At 41.6% G+C, this 21,222-nt stretch overlaps 1 protein-coding gene across 2 annotated transcripts in view; it reads left to right on the top strand.

Annotated features, from left to right (window-relative positions):
• Nucleotides 1-10,113, top strand: part of TMCO1 (transmembrane and coiled-coil domains 1) — a 54,399-nt gene extending 44,286 nt beyond the window's left edge. For both annotated transcript variants that reach the window (XM_021698413.1, XM_021698414.1), the window contains exon 7: nucleotides 9,529-10,113. In XM_021698413.1, the coding sequence (XP_021554088.1) occupies nucleotides 9,529-9,627 (99 nt within the window). In that variant the 3' untranslated portion in view covers nucleotides 9,628-10,113. The remainder of the gene's footprint in view (nucleotides 1-9,528) is intronic.
• The last annotated feature ends 11,109 nt before the right edge of the window (nucleotides 10,114-21,222 follow it).

Here is a 21,222-nt window from a genome sequence, read left to right as displayed (position 1 = left end):
CTACCTTTGTGAAATTCATAATCTGTATGGAAAGACAGACCCATAAGTAATAGTAGAGTATGATTGATGCCCTTGATGTGTGTGTGCATGTACAAAATGGTATCAGAAAAAAAAAAAAAAAACATGCTATGGAAGCAAAATGGCTAAGGGATGAAACTAAAATTTTATACAAAGGGGCCATTTTAGTTCTATCTTGTAGGATGAGTAGGGCTTTTCCAATCTTATCAGAGCATTTTTTTTTTCAAGATTTTATTTATTTATTTGACACAGAGAGAGGGAGATAGTGAGAGAGAGAGCACAAGCGAGGGAGCAGCAGACAGGCAGAGGGAGAGGGAGAAGCAGTCTCTCTGCTGAGCAAGGAGCCCGATGTGGGACTCGATCCCAGGACCCTGGGATCATGACCTGAGCCGAAGGCAGACGCTTAACCAACTGAGCCACCCAGGCGCCCCAGAGCATTTTTTTTTTAAGGTTTTTATTTATTTATTTGATAGAGCACAAGTAGGCAGAGCAGCAGACAGAGGGGCAGGCAGAGGGAGAGGAGAAGCAGGCTCCCCGCCGAGCAGAGAGCCCAATGCAGGGCTCGATCCCAGGATCCTGGGATCGTGACCTGAGCTGAAGGCAGACGCTTAACCGACTGAGCCACCCAGGCGCCCCTTATCAGCATTCTTGGCATCAGAAGTAGTATGAGTAAAAGCATGGAGGCTTGAAAGTGTGTAGTGAGTAGAAGACTTCTGAGTGCGGAATTGTTGGTGGAATATAACAGGAGCTGAGCATGCCGCTGCTTAATGTTAGTCCCCCATAGTACAGCATCAGATTATTCCTTTGTCTCTCACTCTCTCTAAGTGTTTCTTTCTTTCTTTTTTTTTTAAAGATTTTATTTATTTATTTGACAGAGAGAGACACAGCGAGAGAGGGAACACAAGCAGGGGGAATGGGAGAGGGAGAAGCAGGGTTCCTATGGAGCAGAGAGCCCGATGTGGGGCTCGATCTCAGGACGCTGGGATCATGACCTGAGCCAAAGGCAGACGCTTAACGACTGAGCCACCTAGGCACCCCTCTAAGTGTTTCTTATAGTGTAAGTCTGCTGGTGACAAATACTCTTGATCTTCATTTATCTGAAGGTATTTTTATTTTCTCTTTAAAGTATATTTTCACTGGATATGGAATTCTGGGTTGATTGGGTTTTTCTCATTTGTTTGTTTTAATCCTTTCAACATTTTATTTTATTTATTTATTTGTTTTTATTTATTTATTTGACAGAGAGAGACACAGAAAGAGAGGGAACACAAGCAGGGGGAGTGGGAGAGGGAGAAGCAGGCTTCCCACTGAGCAGGGAGCCCGATGGAGGGCTCGATCCCAGGACCCCGGGATCATGACCTGAGACAAAGGCAGACGCTTAACGACTGAGCCACCCAGGCGCCCCTCCTTTCAGGATTTTATTTTATTTATTTCTTTTTTTAAGATTTTACTTATTTATTTGACAAAGACAGAGATAGTGAGAGCAGGAACACAAGCAGGGGGAGTGGGAGAAGGAGAAGCAGGCTTCCCACCGAGCAGGAAGCCCGATGTGGGACTCGATCCCAGGACCCTGGGATCATAACCCGAGCCGAAGGCAGACGCTTAACGACTGAGCCACCCAGGAGCCCTCCTTTCAGCTTTTTAAAATGCCTTTCCACTATCTTCTGGCCTCCATTGTTTCTGATGAGAAGTCTTTCATATCTTTGTATCCCTATAGATAATGTGTCACTTTTCTCTGCCTGCTTTTAAATTTTTTTTTCTTTAAGTTTGGTTTTCAGCAGTTTGGCTGGATATGCCTAGGGTATTACATTTTTTTTTAAATGCTGCTAGAGTTTTTTTCCTGCCCGTTCCTTCTCTCTTCTTTTCTGATTCCAGTTTCTTACATGTCTGTCTTTTCAGTATGGTCTAAGAGGACCCTGAAGCTCTGTTCAATTTTTAAAAATCTTTTCCTCTCTGTTCTTTAGATAGGATAATTTCTGTTAATCCGTGTTTAGTTTACTGACTTCTCTGTCATCCCTCATCTGAGTTATCCTTAAGTGCACACAATGATTTTTAAATTTTGATATAATATTTTTTAGTTCCAGAATTTCCATTCTGTTCTTTTTTTGCTATCATTTTTCCTTGCTGAGATTTCCTATTTCTTAATTTATTATGAACATACTTTATGCCCTTTGGCATAGTTATTTAGCTGCTTTTTTTTTTTTAAGATTTTATTTATTTATTTGAGAGAGAGAGACAGCACTTGAGAGCAGAGGTGGGGAGGGGCAGAGGGTGAGGAAGAGAGAGGATCTCAAGCAGACTCTGCGCTGAGTATGGAGCCTGAAGCGGGGCTCGATCACATGACCCTGAGATGATGACCTGAGCGAAACCAAGAGTCGGACACTTAACCGACTGAGCCACCCAGGTGCCCCTATTTAGCTGCCTTAAAATACAGACCTTATCTACTGATTGTAACATTTGGATAATCTGAAGATTGGACTCTGTTGCCTGCTTTCTTAAGTATGGGTCAAGTTTCTTGTTTGTTGGTATATCTAATTATTTTGGATTGTATCTTGGACATTGTTATGATAGGTGTCTATTATTCTTTGGAAGAGTGCTCAGGTTTTTAGTTAAGCAGGAAGTTAACTTGTCACTCAAACTCTATACTCTGTCTCCTTTCTTGTAGGCAGTACCTGAAATCTCAGTTATTTGAGTCTCAGCTAGGCTACTTGAAAGCTGTCTCACACTTGGCATAGTTTAAGAGATTTGGGCAGAGTTTAAATGTAGTTGTGAACTTCTCCTCTGTTAACTGTTTTCCAAGAGTTTCTCACTCGGTTTTAAGCTGCTGTGGTCACCCAAATCCCTGTCTTTTGGTTTTTCAAACCAGTGAGACTTAAGTTTCATTCTGAGTTTTAGATACCCCACTCTGTACCAGCCACATCCTACCATTCGTTACAGGATTAAAAATACATTACATACGTTGAGTACATATATAATATACAAACATACATCTTGTCTTCCTGCGCTAAACTACAATTCAGAACATTCTCCTTGACTGATCCTCAGATGAAGGGCTAAACGGGATCTAAGGGAAGTTTTACTGGAAAGGTGGTTAGGAGAGAGACAGAGATTTGGATTGTCACTTGATCACCTGACATACCCCCATCCCTCAAAAAAAAGACCTTTATTATAAGCAAGGCCTTTAGACAACCTAGGACAGAAAAGTTCATCAGCATTACAAAGGAAGTGGCATTACTCTAGTGCAGATTTGATGTGCTCATGTTCCTTTCAGAATTTTGATTTCCACTTTGCAAGATGTGTGTTGAAATCTGCAATATAATTTGTTAGAACATAGTCACATTCTAGAATGTTAGAGCCACAGGGACTTTGGCTTCTTGAAGGTGCTTGATGGGAAGCTTGAAGGGCCCAGCAGGAGGCCTCAGGTCCCTAACAGTATTTTATCTGTTTTCTGTAGAGGGTTTTTTCATGAGATTTTGTTTAAAGAAAGGATTCTGTGGCCTAAAGGGTTGAAAGTGATTGATCTAGTGATCCCTCTTCTTTCCAGGGGGTTGGGCAACTGAGATTCGGTAAGGTGAGAAGACTTTGCCTTATTGCTGCTTTGCCTGGTTTGCCTGTACTGGGACTCAAGTCTTCTGATTGCTGACCCAGTAGTGTTTCGGGTACCCCAGTGTACTGCCATTGTTCTCAGTAAATATTTCATCTCTACATCATTCTCTAAAACATCTAATTTAGATAGAATGTGAAAACCCTAGGTTGTTGGGTGGGGCCATCTGAGGTGATCGGATTTCCATACAGCTTTATGGATCTAGTAAAGATTATGTTACGGGAACTTGATGAGAAATTGTAATCAATTGGAAGTGAAGGCTGGTTGGTTGATGCCAGAGAAACTAACAAAGAATAAACTAAGGCTTGCCATGGCTGAGTTATTTTAGTTAAATGACTAAGGAATAACATTTAGCAGAATGTATTTATGGCTAGTGACCTGGGTCTTCCCAAAATATCCAGTTAGCAACCAACAACTTCCTTTTCTTGATCACCGGTTCTTATCCTTTGCGAAGAGGAAGGAACGCAAATCCTGTAATGGTATTTTTCTGGGTTTCCTGCCAATTGAAGGCATGATTATGGGAAAATGTTTTTCCTTTGTTTTTCCCTTCTGACATACACTCCTTAGTTGTTACCCTATTACACAAGACAGAACAGAAATTCAAAATAATTGTTTTATATTTTTCTATAACCTTACCAAATCTTACTGTATTTTGCATGTATATTAAGTATTCTTCCATACCATCTTTATAATATATTAAAGCTTTTGTCTTGGGGTGCCTGGGTGGCTTAGTCATTAGGCGTCTGCCTTCGGCTCAGGTTGTGATCCCAGGAGCCTGGGATCCAGCCCTACATCGGGCTCCCGGCTCCATGGGAAGCCTGCTTCTCCCTCTCCCTCTATGCCCTTGTGTTCCCTCTCTCGCTGTCTCTCTCTGTCAAATAAATCAATAAAATCTTAAAAAAAAAAAAAAGCTTTTGTCTTTTAGCAAAATGCATATCTCTAAGCTAAATCTTACTAAGAAGCCCTGAAAAATTGGAGGAGAATTAGGAGATTATAGGAAAGCAGTCAGGTCAAGTTTAATGGATAAGGTTGTTGAAAGACATAATGGAGATAATGTATACAAAAGTATCTGCTACAGTGTGTCATGCTCAGTAAGAATTTATTGAATCACTCTGACAGTTGACTCTTTTCCTCATCTGCATATAAGGATAATAAGCCTGCCTCACTGAGCTGTTGTGAGGATTGAATGAGAACATTCATGTGAAGTACTTAAAACAATACCTAGCCCTTTGAGATAGCACCCATAGAAATATTCACCTTTATTTTAAATTACCTGTTTAGGGGTATCTGGGTGGCTCAGTCGGTTAAGCATCTGCCTTTAGCTCAGGTCATGATCCCAGGGTCCTGGGATCGAGCTCTGTGTCAGACTCCATGCTCAGTGGAGAGTCTCCTCCCTCTCCCTCTGCTACCCGCCCTGCTCGTGCTTGCTCGCTCGCTCTCAAATAAATAAAATCTTTAAAAAAAAATTTTTTTTTTTTTAGATTTTATTTATTTGAGAGAGACAGAGATAGTGAGATAGAGAGCACAAGTGGGGAGGAGAGGGAGAAGCAGGCTCCCCACAGAGCAGGGAGCCCGATGTGGGACTCGATCCCAGAACCCGGGGATCATGACCTGAGCCGAAGGCAGATGCTTAACCGACTGAGCCACCCAGGCGCCCTAAAAAATTTTTTAAAAATAGGGACGCCTGGGTGGCTCAGTCAGTTGAACATCTGCTTTCGGCTCAGGTATGATCCCAAGGTCCTGGATTGAGCCCCGCATTGGGCTCCTTGCTCAGCGGGGAGTCTGCTTCTCCCTCTGCCTGCCACTCCCCCTGCTTGTACTCTCTCTCTCTGACAAATAAATAAAATCTTAAAAAAAATTTTTTTTAATAAATTATCCTGTTTAGCAATATTTCAAAAAGTTGGCGACAAGGAATGAGAAAAGGATATATAAACTGTTATTTTTTATATATCTTTACAGTTTTTATTTTTTATTTTTATTTTTTTATTTTTAAGATTTTATTTATTTATTTGACAGAGAGAGAGACTCAGCGAGAGAGGGAACACAAGCAGGGGGAGTAGGAGAGGGAGAAGCAGGCTTCCATCGGAGCAGGAAGCCCGATGCGGGGCTCGATCCCAGGACCCTGGGATCATGACCTGAGCCGAAGGCAGACGCTTAATGACTGAGCTACCCAGGCGCCCTCTTTACAGTTTTTATATGCATTTTGTATAGACTATTTTTTAGAGCAATTTTAGGTTCCCCACAAAATTGAGCAGAAGGTACAGAGATTTCCCATCTCGTCCCTGCCACCTCGTGCACAGTCTCCCCAACCACAACCCCCAGCACCAGAGCACTGCATTTGTTCTAGTCAGTGAACTTACAGTGACGCTTCTTTGTCACCCAGAGTCCATAATTTATTTTAGGGTTCACTCTGGGTGTTGTACATTTTGTGGGTTTGAATTTATATGCATTTATTTATTTTTTTAAAAGATTTTATTTAAGAGAGAGACAGAGCATGAGCAGGGGGAGGCAGGGCAGAGGAAGAAGCAGGCTCTCCACTGAGCAGGGAGTCCGATGCGGGGCTCGATTCCAGGACCCCAAGGTCATGACCTGAACCAAAGGCAGACGCTTCATTGACTGAGCCACTCAGGCACCCCTGCATTTATTTACTTAATGATGTAACATACTCATGTGCTCATACGTAATCTTCATAACAGCATGTTTTTATAGGCCAGGACTGCTACAAGATCTTTTTTATTACTAAGATAATGATCTCTTAGAGAGTGGTTTAATAGAGGAAAGCTGTACTTTGAGTTGTATGTCAGTTCACGTCCTGACTTGTAACCTCTCTGTCTCAATTTTCTCATCTCCAGAGCAAGGATAACTGAGGACTGGCATCTAGTCCTTAGAACTATTTGTAAACTTTAAGGTGCATAGAAATGTTGGATGGTATTACTACTGTGGAGAGAGAATGGTGACCTCTTCTTTTTTACCCATCTTTTTTGCATCTTGAGAGCATCAGTTAGCTCCTACACCAAAAAGACTTCACGGACAGGGAAGCAGAGAAAATCTTATCTAAGAAAACCATCAAAAGCCCTGGGTTCATTTGTGAAACTATAGGAATTTAAACAGATTGTTTAGAATTTCACTAAAGGATAAGATTGCATGTAGTACATAGAAAGCATTTATAGTAAAATACAAATACTTGAGTAATGTAACATTGATAAACTTAGTGTTCCCAAAGGAAGCCTGTGACAAGAGCCACAGGAGAACAAAGTATAGAGCTGCCTGGATTTCCATGAACTTCAGCCTTGCCAATAAAGTGTGTCCGTTTTAATGTTTTTGTTGCTGTTTGAGCTCTTTCCCATCTAGAGCGGTGGACTTGTATCCAGTAGTCATTTAGATGCTTTTATTTCATAAATAGGACGTCAGGGCGCCTGGGTGGCTCAGTCGTTAAGCGTCTGCCTTCGGCTCAGGTCATGATCCCAGGGTCCCTGCTTCTCCCTCTCCCACTCCCCCTGCTTGTGTTCCCTCTCTCGCTGTGTTTCTCTGTCAAATAAATAAATAAAATCTTAAAAAAAAAAAAAAAAGACGTCAACAGTCTACCCTTCAAAATATTTCCTATTTTCCTTTGAGTTGTTTCTTTAAATTACGGTAAACCTGTAATTTAAAGGGCATCAGAGGTTTTACACTAGTCTTTATTTCTAAAATGGTAAGGACTCACTTAATTGGCCCCTGTCTCTACAGAATAACTGATCAAGGATGTCTAGTATATTTTGTCTAGACTGTATTATTGTGTTTGTTAACTAGACAAATGTGTTTATCCATAGCTAATTCTGTAATGTCTTATTCTTTCAAATTTTATCTTTAAAGTCATTTCCCACAGTGCCTTGCTTAATGCTGGATATATTGTAGGTGGTCAGTAAAGACTTACTGATTAAATAAAAGAAATGGGAGGGGCACCTGGGTGGCTCAGTTGGTTAAGCGACTGCCTTCGGCTCAGGTCATGATCCTGGAGTCCCAGGATCGAGTCCCGCATCGGGCTCCCTGCTTGGCGGGGAGTCTGCTTCTCCCTCTGACCCTCCTCCCTCTCATGCTCTCTGTCTCTCATTGTCTCTCTCGCAAATAAATAAATAAAATCTTAAAAAAAAATTAAAAAAAAAATAAAAATAAAAATAAAAAAATAAAAGAAATGGGAAATTAGTGACATTATATCATTTGGTCTTATTGTTTTGTACACCTTTTTAGAAGCAGGCATGAAGGAGTTATTTTTATTATAAAAGTAATACATCTCCAGCTTTACTAAGGAGAAGCAGCCTGATCTTATGATTGATTTTTTTTTTCTTAGCTTCCTCCCAGATTTCTTTTTAAAGTAAAGCACAAGGGGCTGGGGGGATGGGGTAACTGGGTGGTGGACATTGGGGAGGGTATGTGTTGTAATGAGCACTGGGTATTATATAAGACTGAGGAATCACAGACCTGTATCCCTGAAACAAATAATACATTATATGTTAATTAAAAAAAAAAAAAGAAAGCACAAGCTGCAGTGTTGTGAGTGTGTGAGTGGATGGATAAATGAATGAATGAAGTTTTTGTGATAAATATAATTTGAATGAGTTCTTAAAGTTGTGTCTTCATTTTTATATATTCTGTTATATTCTGGCAGTGTGCTATGTCAGAAATATAAACACTCAAATCTGTAGCAGTCCTCATTCCCAATGATGAAGGACTGAGGGATTGTATACACTTCAGAGAAGGCTGGATATGGGTATTGTCATGGTGCATTATGTACAGTGGTGCTCAGTAACTACTGAGTGAATGTGCGCTTGCTCACCTGCCTACCAACGGGGTAGAGTGTGTTCTGAAGACCAGAACTTTAACATAGGAAGTACTGTATAAGAGCATCCATCCGATTATGAATCAAAACACATGGGTTTTAATTCTAACTTTGCTCTTCATTTAACTTTGTAATTTTGGACAAACCATCACACTTTTCTAGGTTTTCATTGGAATTCCTCAAATACAAAATGAAAGAATTGAGCAAGAGAAAGTAGATAATCTTTAAAGTTTTTCGCTCTTATGAATGCTGTACAAAATCTTAACACCTGACCTTTAACTGAAGCTCTCCACATTCACAAACCCTCTCACTTCCCTCTTTAAAAAAGCATAGCATTTAATCCCTGCATCACACTCTCCATTCATGGTTTGCTCTGTGGTATGCCCACACCTGTCTGTTCCTACCAGGTGAGTCATTGCTTTTCAAGAGCCTGTATCTATCCTAAAACTGTTTATGCTGGTTTTACTTGTTGTTGTATTTATGTAATTTAATGTTACAGTAAGTAATAAAATATGAATATAAAAAGTGATTTTTATGAGAACTACTTTAATGAAGGTGAATTTTTGAAAAAACTGCTGGATTGGATATAATGAGACAAGTGAAAAGGTGAGGGGAGGTGCTAGAAATCTAGGAGGATTCTGGACTCAGATTGCTTTGCAGGAACCTAAGATCCCTTACCACCCTGAAAAAACTGAAATTGAGTATTTCAGTTTTGGCTTTAGATGGTGCAGTAATGACTAAATTCAGCTGATGATCCATATTGAGAGAAAAGGCCTTGCTGTAAGAAACAGCTAATGAATATACTTTATATGCTTTGAGTTGAAATAAAAGATTACCTCTTTTAATGATTCTCCACTTGAAAAAATCAGCTTCTTTTGGTTGTGGACCAAGGTCGCATTAGGTGAGAGGGCTTTTACTGTCTTATGACCTCCATTGTGTTGTAGCCTTTTAAAAGATAACATGGTAGTAATTGTCCTATTTTAGGTCATAATGGTACTTTTAATTTATATGCCTTCTCTTCATATGGGATCTATATAAATACTCTTCTATCTCATATTAAAACCCAATTTTAATTCTGTTTTCTTCACAGAACATCCAGAAGATTCTTGGTCTTGCCCCTTCACGAGCTGCCACCAAGCAGGCAGGTGGATTTCTTGGTCCTCCACCTCCTTCTGGGAAGTTCTCTTGAAATCAAGAAGAACCCTGTAATTCCTGTCATTCTTTTGAAACATTCAAATTAGACTGACAACTATTTTGTAGCAAGAGCCATAGACAACCTTAGCACTTGGGCCACTTTCTAGTGCTGAGTTATTTCTAGCCTTTTTGGGTATGATTCAAATGAGAATGGCACCGAGCAAACATGATAGTACTTTCAGTCACAGATTAATTTTTAGAAAAATAAGTTTGTTGGTTAGATAAGTTCAGGCGTTGTTTATGTAATGAGAAGCAAATAGCATCTTTCTTGTTTGGCCTACATGGATATTTTCTGTGGGCCTGACTCTCAAGTCTGTGCTGTGTGCCATGTACCATGGAAATTGGCTCTCCATGAGCATTTAGAGATCTGGAAGAAAAATTTAGTTTGTGATATCTTAATTGGAACTATTTGTTGTACATTGTTTCCAAGCCAAATATATGACCCAGGATCAATAAAGACGCCAAAATTTTAGCTATTTCATCTACAAGGTGAGATCTGTTTTGTACCATATTCCTAGATACATGTTTTTAGTAATCTGAACATAAACATTGGCCAGGAAGAGCTAAACTCAAAGTTTCAAATGTACTATTTTATCATACTTGCCTTATAAGCTGACAATATAGAGTTGTCCTATTATAAGAAGTGGAAAGCATGAGAGGAAAGGAGAGAAGTAACTCATGGGAGTATAAAAATGAGGGCTTGGCATCCCTTTAAACCCTTGGGTGACTTACGGGATTCTTGGCAAGGCACTCTTAGTCCTCCCCTGGAGGCAAGGTTATAGTTAGAGGTAGGAAGTCTTGCAGAGCTTCCTTTTGGTCACAGTGGCCTTTAGTTCCTGCCGTGTTCCTTTGTAGAGGATGAGAGGATGCTTTTATCATGAACTTCCCCTGCCTAATCCCTGAAATTGGAAATCTTGTATGAAGATTCAAATACATACATTGATCAGTAGTCTCCTTAGATGCATGTGTTCTTCCAATGAGAGAAGACATGTTATTTGCAAAGTAACAACTGTGAAACTGATAGCAAACTTCTCAATGGCATAAAATCCAGAAGACAGTGGGATAATATCTTCAAAGCTGAGGAAAATAATTATCAGCCTAGAATTTTATGTACGGCGAAACCATAAGATTGGGGGCAAAACTGGGAGGCAGTATTTTCAGAGCTACAAAATCCAAGATAATTCTGAGCTTTTAAGGTTATGTTTCCGGGGCACCTAGCTCGCTCAGTCAGTAGAGCATGCAACTCTTGATCTCGAGGACATGAGTTCAAGCCCCATGTTGGGCATAGAGCATTCATATTAAAAAAAGAAATGTATATATATATATATTTCCAGGACAGAAAAGAATACCAGGAGGAAGGTGTAGGATATAAGAAACAATGGTCAACACAGATACTTATAAAATATATGGATAAATTTAAGTGTTTTATGGATTATCTAGTTAAGAATTGTTTCAAGAAAACCCCATAAGGTAACTACTGTTCTTACCCTCATTTAACAGATGAAGAAACTGAGGCAGGAGAGGTTAAGTAACTTGCTCACCATCACTTAGCTAGTGAGTGGCAGAGTTAGGATTTGGAGCGAAGCCACCTAAAGTTACATAGTCCGGGCTCTCCAGTCCCTCCCCATAGGCGTGCGGTGATTCTCTTCCCTCGGCTCTTATTTCTTCAGCTAGAGTACATGAGACATGAATTGGGGGCGGGGGGTGCTTGGTGGTTCTTGTTTCCTTAAAGCTATCGCATGGGTGGGAACACAGCAGAAGCTCAACAAAAGTAGATGAAATGGAACAGAAATCTTTATTTCTAGGTCACTTTGATCAGAAAGGATGCCTGATAATGGATGGCAATGATTTCTAACAGTCTTTTCCCCGCGTCAATGACTGTTCCAGGCAAAATAATAGTGAAAAGAATGATCATGACAAAAATGATGGTCATGATAAGTGATGACAAAAATGACGGAATCTCTAAAATAAAACAGAAAAGAGAAGGAACCACACTGAAAATTCTGCCAATGCCTTTGTAAAGTGAGAATATATAATCCATCCTACCACCTACCTCCTTAGGTTTTGATGAGAGTGCTTTCTAATTAAATTTCTTATGGACCAGGTTTTCATAAAGTGGATTTCAATAGAAGAGGGTGAATAAGAGGGAGAGTAAAAAGGAAGGAGAGTAACATCTATTCACCCTATTTCTAAAACAGCACAATAGGTGTATTACAGAAGAGTAAAGCTACCACATCACGAGAATGTAAATTAAAGGACGTATTAAGGCCTATGCAACCTCACAATTAGTTTTTTTTTTTTTTTTAAAGATTTTATTTATTTATTTGAGAGAGAGAGAATGAGAGAGAGCAAGCACATGAGAGGGGGGAGGGTCAGAGGGAGAAGCAGACTCCCTGCCGAGCAGGGAGCCCGATGCGGGACTCGATCTAGGGACTCCAGGATCATGACCTGAGCCGAAGGCAGTCGCTTAACCAACTGAGCCACCCAGGCGCCCACAATTAGTTTTTTTTAATTACTTGCCCTGAACAGTTTTCAAGACTAGTCATTTGGATGATGACCTTTCAAGCCAGACGAGCCTCTGAACATCTCTTAAAATGTATGACTTGGCTACTGGACCTATGTAAAGGATAGTTGTCCCTTTTCTAGTTTAAGGGAAAAAAATCAAGCATTTTTAATGCTGTGTATTAGCCTACTCAGGTTTCAGTCATAATATGCTAAAGCAGTAAACTTTCAAAAAAAAAATGCAGGTAAACCTGAATTTATTAACAGATAGCATTCCAAAATCTAGGTCAGTTTGGAAATTGGAAAGCAAATGGGTGTAGGTACTCATGTGCCCTTGAGCAGACTGTGGTCCCTCTTCTCCCATGTAAATCATCCTCCAGTGGGGTCAGGGACATACAATGACATCAGTGGATTGATGAGCATACAGAATTCCCTTACATCCAAATCAAAATCATTTTGCCGCACACTAGTATGTAGTAGGGTTTTTTTCAGTATACTTTCTTTTTTTGCATTAATTCTGCTTAAGTTATAGTCTTTTAATTTACTTTTACCCTTGAGTTTTTAAACTTTTTAGAATGGAAAAAAGTCTCAAAAACAAAAGTCTTAAAAAGTATAAAGAACACTGAGATACCCATTATTCAACAATTACTAACTCATAGCCAATCTCATGTCTACCCCTGCCTGCCTCCTGTAGTATTTTGAAGCAAATCCTAGGCATCCCATCTTTTATGCATAAATATTTCAATGCTTTTAAATATGTGTGTACGTGTACATATAATCTTAACATCATTTACGTACCTAAAAAATTGATAATTCCTTGATACCATAAATTGTCTAAAGATGTCAAAATTTGTTGCAATCTTTTTTGAATGAAGAGCCAAATAAGATAACTGTATTGCAGTTGGCTGATAAGCATTGTAAATTTCTTCCAGTCTGTTGTAGCAGTTTTCAAACAAGAGTGTATCAGAATCCCCTACAAGGCTTTTTAAAACAGTTTCTGATTCTAAGTCTGGGGTGGAGCTTGAGAATTTGCACTTTTCACAAGTGCAAGGTGATGCTAATGCTGTAGGGTTTGGAGCCCACTCACATTTTAGCTCCCCACTGTCTCTGTCATTTTCCCCCTTGCAATTTATTTATTGAAGAAACTGAGCTGTTTACCCTGTAGAGTTTCCCTCAGTTTGGGTTTTACTGATCGCATGCCTGTTTATTCTTGCCGGCACTTGTCGATGGGAAGAGAATACCATGTGTGGACGCCGCTGGGTTCAGGTCCTCATCACTGTCCCGAGTTTCCCTGCAGGAGCCTCCCAGGCTGTCTCCCTTAGTCTGGCCCGTTGTCCATCCTGTCATGGCAATGTCTTTCTATAATGTAAGTCTAACTGTGTTGCTTCTCCAAGGAAATTTGTCCAGTGGCTCCCGGGAACCTCTAAGTAAACTATTTGGCACAGGAAACCATCCCAGTCTGGATCTCTAGCCCCCACTCACACCCTGATAAACCTAGGCTCCAGTCAAGCAGAATTTATTTTAAGAATACTTCATTTTTCACAGTCTTTTTGGACTTTATTACCCTTGTTTTCTCTGCCTGGAATGTTCTCCCGCTTACTTGTCTGATTTCCTCCTATTCCCTTCTAGACTCTGCTCAAGCATCATCTCCTCCTAAGTTTTCTTTGACCTTTAGACAGCCGGTTCTTTCTCCTCTCTGTATCTCTGTTTGTGTTTTTCATATATGAATCACTTATTAAAAATGGCCAAGTGTCGTAACTTTCTAAGTCTCAACTGCCTCATCTGGAAAATGGGGTTAATATACTCCAGTCAGAGCTCCCTGATCCAACCTTCTCTTATCCAAGTCTTTCCCTGCATCCTCTCCATTCTCTCTGCAAAGCACACTGACTGATGCGCACAGCACATCGAATGCTCTTAGCCATGCTTATGCACTTCAGCTCCCACCTGTGAATTGTGGAACGTTATTTGTTTTGTTAATTTTAATCACATAAATTGACAAAATATTAGGCGAATTAATATGAATGCAAAAAGAATTGCATCTATGAAAACTGAATGGTTTGGAATGACTCAATAAAAGCAAGTTGCTGAACATAATTGTTTTGACTTATTTGTGGGTGAAAGAAGAGAGACTGAAAAAAGTAATAATTTAGAAAGATTCAGCCCTTCTATCCTTTCTCAGTGTTTCAGTTCACAGTTCCACATTACGGAAGCAAAAACTGGAAATCAGAGGTGATACATTTTGGTTTTAAAACATTTTATCTTTGGAAAGCATCCACCATAAAACATGGGATTTTTATCATTACAAGTTCTGTTTAAATTCTTCCAATTTTTAAAATGGTTCTTTCGGGCGCCTGGGTGGCTCAGCTGGTTAAGCGACTGCCTTCGGCTCAGGTCATGATCCTGGAGTCCCGGGATCGAGTCCCACATCGGGCTCCCTGCTCGGCGGGGGGTCTGCTTCTCCCTCTGACCCTCCCCCCTCTCATGTACTCGCTCTCTCTCATTCTCTCTCTCTCAAATAAATAAATAAAATCTTTAAATAAATAAATAAATAAAATGGTTCTTTCATATTACTGCTAAAAAGTATGCATGGAAAACAAAATAAATATAATAATTCTTTGGAATAAATGGGCCAGTCATGCATGATCAAAACAAAACCAAAAAATGAAAACAAAAACAAAAAAACAAAACGAAAACCCCACAAAAACCCCAAAACCAGTGGGACTCCAAACAATAGGCCCACACTCAAGGGAAATGCCTTGGCCCTACATCAAAAGTGAATGGGTATGTATTTGTTTTAAGTTAAAAGTGTCTGAAGTACATAAAATATTTTTGTGTGTGTGATTCTATTCTGTAATTGACTTTTTAGGTCAGAACAGCTCAGCCGCACCAGGCTAGGTGCAGGGATTAATACTACATAGAATCCTCTAGGAGAAGAATGAGCAACATTAATGACTGTAATGTTTATTGCAATAGAAGTAGCTACACAGAGAGAAAGGAACCATTGATTCTCTTTGGCAAGAATTTTGGGTACTGGTCAGCAAAAATTAGTAAAAACCCTTGCCTTCAAGGAGCATCGAGTGTAGATGGGGCAGCCCTGGAATAAATCCACGAAGTATGCTAAGTAGAGAGAACACTACCTGCTTCAGGAGCAGAGAGGAGGACGTCTAACAGTTTGGCAAGAGCCAAATTCTGAAGGGTTTATTGGAGGTGGCAGAGAAAAAGATGGAAAAGCATTGGAGACAACAAATAATGTAGACTAATGTACAAAAAAGTAAGCAGGCAAGAAACAGTCGGTAGCTGAGGATGACTGGATCATTAGGGAGAAATGGAGAACTGACAAGTTGCGTGGTCTCTCCATGATTAGCTAAGGGGTTTAGTTTGAGATCCCCAAGAAGCCAGTGAGTACAAGCAGAGAAGTGGCATAATCAGATGCACAGTTTTAGGTCACTCTGGTGGCAGGGTGGACATAGATTAGAAAAGGCAAGCCTTTGGACAGGTTTGGAGGCCAACCACTCACCAAATACTAAGCACCTACTGTGTGCCAGGGGACACTGTGGTCACCAAAAATACACAGTTACACTTTGACGAGTTCCAATCTAGTGAGGGAGGTAGATGTCAAATCGTCAGACAAGTGAACATCTAGTTACAAAAATTGTTACAAGTAATTCCTGTGAATCACTGAATATAACAGTGTGACTGGAGTATATGACTGACTGCCTAGCGTTCCTTCTTCTGATAACGGTTTCCTCTGGGGAACCATACCTCCCCTACTCCATGTGGTATGTCCTGTCGGTCACACCTTCCCTTGAAGATGGCGTAGAACCAAGGCTAGCCAGTTAGAGTATTCTGTCCTCCTGGCGCCAGTGACTGGGCTCCAGACTGGGCATATGGGCCAAACAAAACTAATCAGGAACTACTCTAATATTTGATAGGTGGGTCAAAGGAAAGAGAAGGCCTCTGATCCTTTTGGATCACAAGCTGTAAGTACATAGGCTTGAACCATTCACCATTCTTTCTGATGAATGTAGAGAATGAATGGATGAATCCAATACACATAAAGAATGAATCCAATAAACATAAAGAAGTAGAGAAGAGGTGTGTGTGTGAGCAGGGCGACTTTGACAACATTATTTGAACCCCTAGATCTAACTGCCTAAAGCTGAAGCCACATTTGAACTTCCCAGGTACACTGAAGGGAATAGAGGAGGAGGAACACACTTTGGGGTAAATAATGAGTCCATTTATTTTTAAGATTTTTTAACTATTTGAGAGAGAAGGAGCATGAACAGGGATGGAGGAAGGGGCAGAGGAAGAGGGAGAAGCAGACTCCCGACTGAACAGGGAGCTCGACATGGGGCTTGATCCCAGGACCCTGGGATCATGACCTGAGCTGAAGGCAGACGCCCAACCGACTGAGCCACCCAGGCGCCCCATATGAGTCTATTTAGACAAAATGAATGAAAGAAGCTTGTGGGATAGCGAGGCGGGAATGCCTAATGGAGTCTGGATGTATGTTTCTGGCAATCAGAAGGGAAATCAAAGAGTTATGTATTTGGGAGTCATCAAAATGCCAGTGAAAGTTGAAGTCATAGGTTTGGCTGTGATCTATGAGGAGGATCTATAGACTGTGAAGGCAGAAGACCAAATCCTGGGGGACATTATCATTTAAAGGAAAAATAGAGACAGAGATGTCAACACAAAATAACAAGAATACCCAGGAGAAACGGAGGCTTCTTGAGCTGAAGATGAATAACGTTAAGATGTGGGCACCCTTGGTTCTTCTCACACACATTCCCCACACCCAACCAAGTAGCATATTCTCTTGGCTTTGCTTTTCTCATTCCCTCCACTGTGGCCTACAATCACCTCCCACCCAGCTTATTGCATTAGCAGCCTGGCTGGTCCATTTGCTTCCACTCTTTTTGTAAGGTAGCAACAATGTGTGATTCCTTTAAAAAGTAAGAGTGTGTAACTCTTCTGCTCAAAACTCTCCATTGGCTCCCTGGATTAGTTTGCTACAGCTACTATAACAAAGTACCACAAACTGAGTGGCTTAAACAACAGAAATTAATTTTTTTTAAGAGTAGGAAGTCTTGGGGCGCCTGGTTGGCTCAGGTCACCATCTGAGGGTCATGGGATCAAGCCCCGCATTGGGTTCTGCGCTCAGCATGGAGTGTGCTTATCCAACTCTCCCTCTGCTCCTCCCCTAGAAGATGCCCGGCCTCTCCAGTGCTCACTGGCTGGATCTGGGTCACATGCCCATCCCCAAACCCATCAATGTCAAGGGGAATAAGATCCCTGGTTGGTTCAGTCTACTCACGATTTGTCCTAGTTATATGAGGGGAGTTTGCTAGCCTGGGAAAAGGGAGAAATGGCTTTTGCGTAGGTTACTAATATTAAGCGGTATGGATGATGATTTAGAGAGGCCATTCAAGGGAGAGATGGGCTGCTGTGGGGGCCATCGGGTCCTTGCGGAGCCGGCAGGCCCTCAGACTCTGTACCTTGCTCTCGCTGCCACCTGGTGCAGGGAGATTTCCATCATGACCGATATCCACCCAGCCCCAAGTTTTGGGGGCACAGGATAAAGCAGCTTGGTGGTCAGAATTTCAAAAATGCCATAGCTGTTTGAATCTGTGAACCGCATTCTTGCATTCCTTCTTTGTTGCATGGGTTTGCTTTCTCTAGTTTTCTAACTTTTGGGGAGGGGGGCGCTCAACCTACTGCTTATGTGTGTGCGCCACCTAGTGATGGTAACTGGCTCTGCCAGCTGGCTAGGGGCATAATGGGCTTTGTTCTTGGAGCTACCTCTCCACTGTGCGTGGCAAGGGAGGCAGGGAGAATGGACCACACACACCAAGAGGATTCTAGAATGGGTGTAATGGGGCCAATGGGAGGCTCCCTATGGTTGAGCTTAAGACACAGACCTCGTAGATGCATGGCAGGTGTATTAACATTTTCCATTCCTAGACCCTCCTTCTGTCACTCCTCAAGCCTTTCAACATCTTTCCATGAAAAAAAAAAACACACATACACACAACGAAAACAATAAAAAAGGTTTGTTCCTCCCTCGACATGGCAACCACCCTTAAAAATAAGAGAGAAAGGGGCACCTGGGTGGCTCAGTCAGTTAAACATCCAACTTTCAATTTCGGCTCAGGTTGTGATCTGGGTGGCTCAGTCAGTTAAGCAGCCAACTCTTGGTTTCAGCTCAGGTCATGATCTCAGGGTCCTGGTGATGTAGGAAAGAAGGTTAGGGTTTGAAGCCAACAGCCAAGTAATAATTCTTGAGATGTCTTTGGTGCAAAAAGGTGATTCTATTCTAAAGCACAGGGACAGGACCCGTGGCCTGAAAGAGCAGCAATGGGGTCATGAGAAGTGGCACGTTATATACTTCCAAGTTGGGAAGGGGTTAGGGAGAGCGTAAATCTCTAAGGAATTTTGGAAGCAAGGTTTCCAGGACCTTGAGAGGGCTAGCTATTGTTGGGAAAAGGGCGTTTATTACCATCTAATAAAACCTTCGTCACAAACCTTCAGATGTATATCGGTGGACCATATGCTTGGGGGATGATTGCCAACACTTATCTTGGGGGGTAGAGATAAAGGAAATTTCCAAAGGAATTTTTATATGTTAAAGTAGACTTACAGGATCCTGGGGCAGGGAAGGGGGGTGTTCAGGCTAAGATTGCCTTTTGCCCTTAGCCAAGTGTCAACATCAAGGCAGTTGAGTCCCTAGAGGGATGCACTCTGCCTGTTTCAAGGACTTGTCAATGGGTTGTAGGTAGTAAGGAAATTTAGTTATTTTTTATTTTTTTTTAAGATTTTATTTATTTATTTGACAGAGAGAGACATAGCGAGAGCAGGAACACAAGCAGGGGGAGTGGGAGAGGGAGAAGCAGGCTCCCCGCCGAGCAAGGAGCCCAATGTGGGGCTCGATCCCAGGACCCTGGTATCATGACCTGAGCCAAAGGCAGACGCTTAACGACTGAGCCACCCAGGTGCCCCGGTAGTAAGGAAATTTAATAATTTTTCTTCTGCCTTTGTTTCCCACATCACTGGGATCAAGCCCTGCTTCGGGATGCTCAGCAGAGAGTCTGCTCGAAGATTCTCCCTCTCCCTCCTCCCCCCCCACCTGCCCATGCTCTCATGCTCTCTCTCTAAAATAAATAAATCTTTTTTAAGAAAGTTTTTCTTGGGGCGCCTGGGTGGCTCAGTCGTTAAGCGTCTGCCTTCGGCTCAGGTCATGATCCCAGGGTCCTGGGATCGAGTCCCACGTCGGGCTCCCCGCTCTGCGGGAAGCCTGCTTCTCCCTCTCCCACTCCCCCTGCTTGTGTTCCTGCTCTCGCTATGTGTCTCTCTGTCAAATAAATAAATAAAATCTTAAAAAAAAAAAGAAAAGAAAGTTTTTCTTTATTTATTTGTCAGAGAGAGAGAGGGCACAAGTAGGGGGAGCAGCAGAGGGAGAGGGAGAAGCAGGCTTCCCATGGAGCAGGGAGCCCGATGCGGGGCTCGATCCCAGGACCCCGGGACCATGACCTGAGCTGAAGGCAGACGCTTAACCGACAGAGCCACCCAGGTGCCCCTAAAGTAAATAAATCTTAAATAAAATAAAATAACACCTAAAACACGGGCATTGGCTTAGTAGATGCCTAGCAGGTTAGGAACTGATATCACCGGCTGAAAAGCTGGTGCTTTGGCAAAACGTTGGTGGAATGGTTTCTGTGGTAACTTGAAAGGCAGATACAGTTCCTATTGTGCCAGTATTTCTAGAGTAGGTGGTTGGAATGAGCCAGAAGGTATGAGGTGGCTGCTTCTTGCTGTTTTTAGCTAGGTATTACTAGGAAGAAAGGAGCTCAGATTAGACTCTACGGGTTTTGAAGCAGAAGAAGGGAACGAAGAGTCCAGAATTTGGGACCCTGTAGATATTGAAAAGCCAACTGCTTCAATAGCATAAATAGCAAGGGACAAGACTTGTTGGCCTTGTCTCAGCAGCCTCTCATTAAGACATCTCAGGCCAACAAAGATCTCATTCCAATCTTGCCCAGTTGTTTCAGGCGGTTTCAAGGCAGGTGCCACTAAATTGAGAAAGAGGAGCTTAGGGGCAAGGAAGCCTGTCATGAAACAGGTTAAGGACTCCGTCTAGAAAAGACCTCTGTGTATGGCTCCTGACACATGGACTGGATAGAAGCAAACAGAGTAAATAAATGCCTTGTATGTTTTTGAAGTGAGAGTATTCCCGAAGAAACCACAGGGAGCCTGGCTGAAAAAAAGTGTTTGTTAAAACAAATCTTGTGCTCCCAAACTTGCAGACATCAGGGTGCGAAAGTCAAATAGTCCTCCAGAAGGCACTCTCCTTAGCACCTGCTTGAGGATTTCTATTCCTCACAGGTTTCTAGTATTTTAAATAGGACGTGTTTTGCTGTAGTTAATGTTTCTTCTGCTTGAAGTTCATCGAACTTCTTGGATTGCTAAATTTATAGTTTTCATGAAATTTGGAAAAATGTTAACCATTATTTCTTCGAATGTTTTTCTTTCCACCTCCCAATGCCCCCACTTCTGAGATTCCAGTTACATATATGTTAGGTCACTAGATAGTGCCCCACAGCCCAGAAATGCTCTGTTTATTGTGTTTTCCAGTTTTCTCTTTGTGTTTCATTTTGGAGAATGTCTACTGCCATGTCTTCAAATCCATTAATCTTTTTCTCTGCAGCATCTGTTAATCCCATTTGGTATGTTTTTAAATTTCAGATATTATGTTTTTCGTCTCCAGAAGTTTGATATAGATCTTTCATATATCTTTTCCTCCTTATCATGTTTATTTTTTCTTCTACCTTCATAAGCATATTGAGTACTTTTTTTTTTAAAGATTTTATTTATTTATTTGACAGAGAGACAGAGAGAGAGGGAACACAAGCAGGGGGAGCGGCAGGCAGAGGGAGTGTGAGAGGGAGAAGCAGGCTCCCCACCGAGCAGGGAGCCCGACGCGGGGCTTGATCCCAGGACCCTAGGATCATGACCTGAGCCGAAGGCAGCTGCCTAACCAACTGAGCCACCCAGGCGCCCCTTTATTGAGTACTTTTATAATAACTTT

The sequence above is a fragment of the Neomonachus schauinslandi genome, chromosome 6 (assembly GCF_002201575.2).
Source record: "Neomonachus schauinslandi chromosome 6, ASM220157v2, whole genome shotgun sequence".
Classification (NCBI taxonomy): Eukaryota; Metazoa; Chordata; class Mammalia; order Carnivora; family Phocidae; genus Neomonachus; species Neomonachus schauinslandi.
The sequence above is the reverse complement of the archived record's forward strand: the minus strand, read 5'-3'. Positions and strand labels throughout refer to the sequence as shown.